The sequence below is a fragment of the Lactuca virosa genome, chromosome 8 (genome assembly GCF_052849685.1).
Source record: "Lactuca virosa cultivar CGN04683 chromosome 8, Lactuca_virosa_CGN04683_v6, whole genome shotgun sequence".
Taxonomy (NCBI): Eukaryota; Viridiplantae; Streptophyta; class Magnoliopsida; order Asterales; family Asteraceae; genus Lactuca; species Lactuca virosa.
The window spans coordinates 76,244,740-76,253,727 of NC_136433.1; the positions used below are offsets into that span (position 1 = coordinate 76,244,740).

The 8,988-nt window shown below is 38.3% G+C and overlaps 1 protein-coding gene across 1 annotated transcript; it reads right to left on the reverse strand.

Annotated features, from left to right (window-relative positions):
- Nucleotides 1–7,013: 7,013 nt before the first annotated feature.
- Nucleotides 7,014–7,897, reverse strand: LOC145130500 (uncharacterized). Its single transcript, XM_079065290.1, has 2 exons — nt 7,261–7,897; nt 7,014–7,201 (listed from the first exon to the last, which is right to left on the reverse strand). The coding sequence occupies exons 1-2, from the start codon at nt 7,895–7,897 to the stop codon at nt 7,014–7,016; spliced, it is 825 nt and encodes a 274-aa protein (XP_078921416.1).
- Nucleotides 7,898–8,988: the final 1,091 nt, after the last annotated feature.

Genomic DNA, 8,988 nt, shown 5'->3' on the forward strand with positions numbered 1-8,988 from the left:
GACTTAGAAACCGAAGTAGAGATCGGTTGATTGTTAGGAAATACAATCTAAACGAAAGTTCAATATCTCCGGTAACGACACGAGGCACTAAATTGAAGGATCAGCACACCTGATGATGCACAACGCGCACACTATGATGCACGACGCGTAGGGATAAAATTGGGTCCAAACCCGACCCGGATGGACCTAGACCTGGAAAACCGGAACCGGTTAACGGGATTTTTTAGGACCGGAAATCGGACCGGTATATAAGAACCGGTTCCAATTCGGTTCTGGGTACGGTACTGAGTAAAGTGGGTTTAGAACCGGAAAGCCCGGAAACATCAAAGTGGGTAGGGTGGAACCGGGTAAAGTGGATTTAGACCTGGCAAAACCGAAATCTTTTGGTAAGTACTTGTTACTTATCGGGTTGAACTTTGAAAATTTTCATATTGATATCTCGACTACGGGTGACCGTAAGCTATTGAATATGAACCCAAAATTGACGAAATTATAGTCTAAAATCATGTACAAACTCCAAACTACACTCTGGAAAAAACCGTATGTCAATCTGACTTTAAGCGAATGAAATTTGCATGTTTTAACATTTTCACAGAATACAAAGTACAACAACAAATAGCTGAAAAGTTAAAAATTTTCAACTTTGATATCCCGACTTTGGAGGACTATAATTCATTGAATACTAAACCAAAAATGACAAAATTATAGTTGAAACTAATCTACAAACTATAAAATACAAGTTGGAAAATACCGCATGTCAATCGGACTTCAAACGAATTAGATATGCATGTTTTAAATTTTTCACAGAATAGAAAAAAGCTGAAAAACTAAAAACTTCCAACTTTGATATATCAACTTTGGGGGACTATAACTCATTGAATATGAACCCAAAATTGACAAAATTATAGTCTAAAATCATGTACAAACTCTAAACTACACTCTGGAAAGACTCGTATGTCAATCGACTTTAAACGAATGGGATATGCATGTTTAAACATTTTCACAGAATACAAAGTACAAAAACAAATAGCCGAAAAGTTGAAAATTTTCTGTTTTGATATCCCGAATTCGGGGAACAGTAATTCATTGAATATTAAACCAAAAATGACAAAATTATAGTCTAAGCTCATGTACAAACTCTAAACTACAAGTTGGAAAAAACCGTATGTCAATCTGACTTCAAACGAATTAATATTTATGTTTTAAAATTTACATAGAATACAAAAAGCTGAAAATCTAAAAACTTCCAGCTTTGATATCTTGATTTTGAGGGACTGTAAGTCAATGAATATAAAACTAAAAATGACAGATTAAGAGGCTAAAATCATGTACATACTTTAAACTTATAAAGAAACCAGTTTCGGCCCCTAAAAGTGGTTTCGGTTCATAACACCGGTTTCGGTTCTTAAACCCGATTTACCCGAACCCGATGGACCAAAACCCAGATTACCCGGAACCCGGATAAATCCATTCTTTAAACCCGGAATTGGAACCGGTCCTATATATTGTGACATCCCCTAATTTCTCGGCCAGAAAAGACCGATTTAATTTATGCTTTTTAAAATAAAATCAGAGAAATCTTTTCAAAAGATGTTGCGGAATTGGTCCCCAAACAACATATGATAAAAGTTTATCAAAACCCTTCATTAAGAAGGTATATATTTTCCATATATATCAAAACCTCGGGATGTCATGTTCCCATACAGATCAAAAGCATAAACAAGACATTATAAGCCTTACTACAGTTATTTACAACTACTGGCCTATAATCCAAAAAAAATCTCACGTCATCCTCCGACTAAGCTCGGGGTCCACTACCTATAATCATAAAAAAAACTGAGTGGGTCAGGCTTGGGAGCCTGGTGAGCATATAGGGTTTTCAACCCACAGTAATAATAAACTTATTAAGTTCACCAATCAACAATAACCCTGATTACCCGTTCCCCTTATCCTCACTTTATATCCCTAAACACTTTTCACAAGGGACCTAGCCTAAAGAATATGATCGGGATGGACACTACTGCTAAGGGGTTTCCTCAGCCATACATGTCCTAAAGGCAACCATGAGGGGGATGGAGTACAGGGAATAAACACCCAAGTTCATTAACACCTACAGGTTGCGGGCCTGCTAGTGCTTCCCACTGGACTGTCTAGAAAGTCCGTGGTCGTCATCCAAACTCCGCTAGATGACTGAATCACAAATCACAACGAGGCCTCTCATCACTTTTATTTTATCACACATCACTATCTACCCATGTTCTATCCAACATATTTGTAGATAAAAATACATATACAGTTTAAAACTTGTATAAAACATCAACTCAATAGTCACCTCAAATAAACAATTAATATATTTACACATAGCACGTATTATAAGGTAAATACTTCATATCTATGTGTAAAATGAAAGTGGCTATACACTCACTTGTTTTGATGATAATCGGGCAGCAATTCGTTTCCTAAAACGTTCGTTTCTAATAAAACCGGGAGTTTTATTCAGAAACCAGGCTCTGCGAGGGTCGGGCTTCGAAACCGAAAAGATAAATTTTCCGGGCTTCACGGGCTCTTCGTGGTGTATTCCGGGGCTTATAATCGATACCGGGGCTTTAGGGGATTCTAAGATGAAGAAAATATGAAGAAAGGGGTGAAAGATGGCAAAATCTCAAAAGTATCCGAGAAGGCTCGTAGGACCCTTCTAATTATAGGGGTCCGAAGTCCTGATCCGACGGCTGAGAAGGAATCCACGCGTCGCAGATCCGAAGCTCGCAGGGGGAGGGCTCGCACGAGGCTGCACGTGCGAAGGCCTCGGTGGCAGTTGCTGATTGGACAGCGGACTCGTGACCCATGTGCGAGGCTCGGAGTCGTGGCACCGTTTGCGAAGCTCGGACGCGTCATAGAGGGGTACGAGGCAGCTCCTGATTGGCCGAGCCTTCGGTCCGAGAAGAAGGTGACACGCGTCGACAGGTGGCCTCGGTTGACTCAGCAGAATTTCGGATGACTCAGCCTTATTTCGGACACGTGGCACATGCGAGGCGAGGACACGTGGCCGAAGTCCACCTATGCGAAATTCCTCGGTTTTCGCGCCAAAACTTCTAAAATCCATAACTTTCGCATACGAGCTCCGTTTTTGACGTTCTTTACATGCACGCGTAAGTAAAATTACGCTCTACAACTTTTGTTTAGACTTCGTCGGCTAATTTTGAATTTAATTTTTAAATTATTATTTTTAACAGACCGGGACAGGAAATCCGTTAAAAATTCATAACTTCTTCATCCGGCGTCCGTTTTCGTCAGACTTTTTACCGTTGTGCTACTAATGACGAGACCTTCGATTCTCGTTTAGGTTGTGTCGGCTATAAATCACTCGATCTAAAATTCGAGTTTTTAGCTGTCTACTGCTAAGCTGAAACTTCGAAAAATCATAACTTCCTCATACGAAGTCAGATTTGGGTGTTCTTTTTATACTTACTCTCGGTTTAACGAACACTACAAGTTTCGTTTAGATTACTAAGGCCAAAAATTAGTTTATCGAAAAATTACTTTTTACGACATTCGGCCCCGTGCCGGTTTGTCGCGAAACTTCGACAGGTCATAACTTCTTCGTTATAACTCGGATTTCGGCATTCTTTATATATCCGTAATCCTTGTCACGCCCACTAAAAGTTTCTTAATAGATATCGGCTTTATCTAAAATTTAATTTTTGACGCTCATTTTTATTCTTAATTAATTAAGCCCTAATAATTAAGCATAAAACACATAATTCACATAATATTCACATAATTCCTTTTCATTTCGTCAAAATGAGTTACAAAGGTTAACCTAGACTATAATGTCAATATAAATGCCTAGCCTAGAAACACGGGCATTACATATATTCCGGTTCTAACGGTTCCGATTCCTGTTCCGGACAGGTTTTCCAGTTTTAAATATCATCCCTAACGACGTGCACCCCCTGAACTCCTATAAATATCCTACAAAACTTCCTCATTTCCCTCACAATTCATCCATAATCTCTCTGGATTCCTTCCCTCCCTTAATACCGACTTCTTTTTGGGTTTCTAAGTATTTTAGCGGGGCTCTAGCATATTTATGAGTCCAACAAGAAGGAGTACATGGGCTGGAGTTCTGTCTACAGAATTTCATGGTTTTCGCTAAAACTTCTGTAAGTTAAGCTACACTCTTCTTTTTTCAGTGTAACTTATATTTATAGTCATAAGTCGTTATTATGAACCTATAAATAAGATTTATCAGTAATTCCAAGTCCTTATATTGATATCTACTTACTGGAGAGGTGTCTAAAATGGTCATGTTGGCTTGGTTGGTTGAGTTTAGAAAGGCTGTATGCCAAAATGGTCCTGCCTCCCAACTGTCCTGTCTGGCTGATCCTTACTTGACGTATCTTGATGTAGACATTGGGATTAATGAGGAAGCTCGACTATAACTATTATGGTCACCAAGATTACAAAACTAGACTAAGGGTTAGTACTTTATGTGTCTAGGTCTTTTTAATGTACGAAGCGAAGCGCTGCCGAAATCGCTAGTCACTTTTATCAAGTGAGTGCATAGGCCCTTTCTTGAACATGATTTTAATACCAGTATTAATTAAAGTATTAAATATCTGTTAAAGAGTTTATGTGCGAGATATTTTCTATTTCATGTAATACGTGTTAAGAACATATCTATTAATATATGATATGCGAACCAAGTATGGTTATATATGAGTTAAGTTATTACTTCGTGATAACAATTATAAAAGTATCATTAGAGAGAAGGATAAAGGTTTATTAATACTTAAATACTCTGTACACACCGAAGTAGGATAATGTTGTATAAACAAAGCGGATATTAGGTGTTGAGTGTTATAGTCTTACCAAGACATAATATTAGACTTGTAAAAGAGACTTAAGTTTCATTAAGTCGGACAATAGGCAACATATTCTTAAGAGTACATACGAGATAGGAACAGAGAGTAAAATTCTGATATTCCTGATCAGAGAGCATAGATTAGGCATAGTCATTCGTCCCTGATCCGAGAGCATGGATTAGACATAATTATTTGTCCATGATCCAAGAGTATGGATTTGACATAATCATTTGTCCTTGATCCGAGAGTATGGATTAGGCATAATTATTTGTCCTTGGTTCGAGAGTATGCACTAGACATAGTCATTCATTCGTGATCCGAGAGTATGGATTAGATATAATTATTTACTCTTGATCCGAGAGTATGGACTAGGTAAAGACATTCATTCTGAATCTGAGAGTCTGGATTATGTGAGGATTGGCGGGATGGGGTAGATTTCTTATAAGAGAGAGATTTGTATATTGCGCGTTTTGATATATATATATATATATATATATATATATATATATATATATATATATATATATATATTAACATTGTGGGATTGAAATCCCTATGTACTGAACAGGTTCCCCAACCTGAACCACTCAACTTCTTTGTATCACAGGTAGCGATACAAAGCTACATGCACAATGAGAGATTCAAGGAGATATAGACAATTAGTATATTATGAGATTGTAAGTCTCCGTTTATGCTTATGTTTTATATCAGTTATGACATCTCGAGTTTTAAAAATATAAATAAAACACATTTCTTCGAAATGCTTTTATAATATTAATGTCATGTTTTTTGGACAAATTCCACATAATTAATATTTTTAAAAGATTACTCTGATTTAATAAGCATAAACAAATTGGTATTTTCTGGCGTAAAAACGGGGATGTCACAATAATATCCATTCCTCTGACTCCTTGTTTGTTATAGTGGTTTGGCTGGGTGCTAGCAGTTGGGTTTCTTTCTTATGCGTCACTGTTTGAGCTTGATCTTCATGTATTTTTGTTAGAAAGTCAGCCAAAGCTTGAACTTTGATACAACTCTTGGTTTGTAGTTGATGCCATCCTCTCCCAGCTTAATTACCCATTTAGTCATTCGTCCTGACCTTTATGGTTGTGTTAGGATTTATCTGATTGGTTGGTTTGTCAGTACCCGAATTGAGTGAGCTTGGAAATACCGACGTAGTCGTCTAGTTGCAAATATTAAAGACAAGACTAACTTTTCAATTATAGAGTAATTTTGTTCAACCCCTTGCAACACCCTACTTATGAAATAGACTGACATCTATTTATTATCTCTTTCGTCTACTAGAACTACACGGATTTCTTCCTGACTTGCCGATAAGTATATGATCAGTGGTTCATTGGTGACCAGAATTGCTAACGTTGGCAAACTTAATAGATGTTGCTTTAACTTCTAGAGTGTTTCTTCGGCTTCTCCGGACCACTCGATATTGTTCTTCCCTGTATGCGTCTTTAATGCTTGAAAGAATGGCAGGGTCTGTTCTGCTGACTTCGCCAAGAACCTTCCTAGTGCCGCTAGAATTCTGTTCAATCTTTGTATATCTTTCACCATTTTTGGTGTCTACGCCTTCAGTAATGCTTCTACCTTCTCTGGATTTGCTTCCATTCCCGCCGTGGTTATGACATGACCGAGGAACTTTCCATTTTGCATCCCAGACATGCATTTCTTAGGATTAAGTTTCATATTGGTTCCTCTTAGCTTCTACAAAGTCTCCTCTATGTCCTTTAGGAAGTCGTCGTCACCTTTCCTTTTGATTACCATGTCATCAACATACACCTCGATGGTCCTTCATATCTACTATTCAAATACCTTTTCTACCAATCTATGGTATGTGGCCCCTACATTTCTTAGTCTGAACGACATCACTGTGTAACAGAAAGTTCCCTTCTTCATGTGGAAGGCTGTTTTATCTTCGTGTACTATTGTTATTTTCACCTAGTGGTATCCTTTGTAAGCATCTAAAAATGATTTCCACCTAAATCCACCCAACGATTAGATCTTTTGCTCTGTCTCTAGAATGGGATAACTATAATTTGGATATGCCTTATTGAGGTCCGTGAAGTCAACACACATTCGCATGGTGTCGTCATGTTTTTTCACTAACACCACATTTGCTATCCATTTGGGGAACTACTTAGCCCTCATAACTCCTGCTACTACTAAGTCTTTTACCTCCTTGTTCACTATCTCATTTCCTTCTTTTGCTATTATGCATTTCTTTTGTACAATGGGTGTATGACTGGGGTTGATATTGAGTCGATGTTCTATCAATGACCTGAGGATCCCCACCATATCTTCACGTTTCCATGCAAACGTGTCTATATTTTTTTTAACAAATAGATTAAACCTTCTTGTAAGCCCTTATGTAGCTCTGCACCTATTTTGGTCTTCTGATCTACGTACTTCTCGTTGATGACCACTCCTTCGATGTTCACAGATGCACTTCCTTCTTCTATGATTGGTTCGACTATATTGGGCTGCACAGCATGGATGCGTTCCGGGGGTCCGATTATTGTAGTCTGGACTATCATGATTCCTTTATCAAAAGGAAATTTGAGTAGATCGTGCACCGTTGATGGCGCTTCTTGCAACTTCCATAAACCTGTCCTTCCTAACAACATGTTATAAGGGTACGGTACGCTTATTACGATGAACTCTATGAAAATGGTCCTCTGCATTGATCCCCTATAACCCTTCAACATGAATGGTAATGATACTCTTCCTACCGGCCATATAAATTGGCTTGTGAAACCCACTACAGTCGACGTGGCAGGTTGCACGTATTTCTGGACATCTCTTGGAAGGTATTTTAAATAATGTTTGTAGATGATGTTGACTGAGATTCCATTACCTACATAGATTTTGTGTATTAACGTTCTTCTTACTGCTCCCACAATCACCAATGGCTCGGTACCATGGTGGTTTAAGGGTATCGGGTCATGAATGTTAAACTCGATGTTAACTACCTTGCGCTTCTTGAGTGGCTTATTGTTGACTTCTCCTCCTTGTATCATGTTGATCTCAGCATCGTCCGTTCGTGCTTCTTCCTTTCTTGGGGCTCGCTCATCTTCTCTCCTAGATGTTTTACTTTTTTTCCTTTCTTTATTTTAGGCTCCCACAATCTTCGGTCGTATGGCCTATCTTTTTATGGAAACCGCAAAACAATTTTGGTTCCTGGACGTACTTCCTGTTTTCATCATTGTTGTCTTCTCTTTTTTGAGCCCCTGGGGGTGTATGCTTTGTATGTTTCTTGTCTATATGGCTGGTATCGATCGTACTTCTTGCTTCTTCCTCTCTAGGTGTACTTTCGATTTTGATTGAAACGAGTGTTGTTATTAATGAACGTCACATTGCGTTTTTTGGTCCACTCTTCTCTTATTCCTTCCCTCGTGGATGCTTTTCCCTCCATTCTTGCTTTTTCAGCACTTTCCACTTCTTGTCTTAGGAAATGATTAAATTTGAGTATCATTTCTTCTGCGTTTACCTAATCTCTACCTTCCAATTTACGAAACATATCCCCCTCCATAAGCCCGTAGGTGAAAACGACTATAATCATGGGATCTTCTCTCGTTGGCATTTTTCGACTGATTTCATTGAACCGTTTAAAGTAAGCTCTGTTGGACTCCCCTTCTCTTTGTCGACAAGTGAGTATTTCATGTGCTTGCTGTTGCAATATTCTTTGTTGTATGAAGCTATTGCAAAATTTATTACATAACTCTTCAAAGCTTCCTATGCTTTTGGGGGGTAAACTCAACAGCCAGTATCGAGCAGATCCATCTAAGGTTCCAGTGAAGTATAGACTCTATAATTTTGGATCCATTAGATCATTCTAATAGCCCACTGAAAATTAGAGACATGATCATCCAGATCTCTAGTTTCATCATACATCGGTACTTTAGGTCCTTTCAATCCTTTTGGGATGGGCGTTTCGTTGATATCATCCGTAAAAGGTGACCGAAAGTTCAGATTATTAAAAGCTTGATTGTATCGTTTTGCTTCAACCACTTATGGGGACATTTCTCACTCTTTTGGGTGGCTCTTTTTCGTTTTCTTATGACGAGAAAGGTCTGAGCTTTCTCCTTTTTTCTTCTTTTCCTTCTTACTG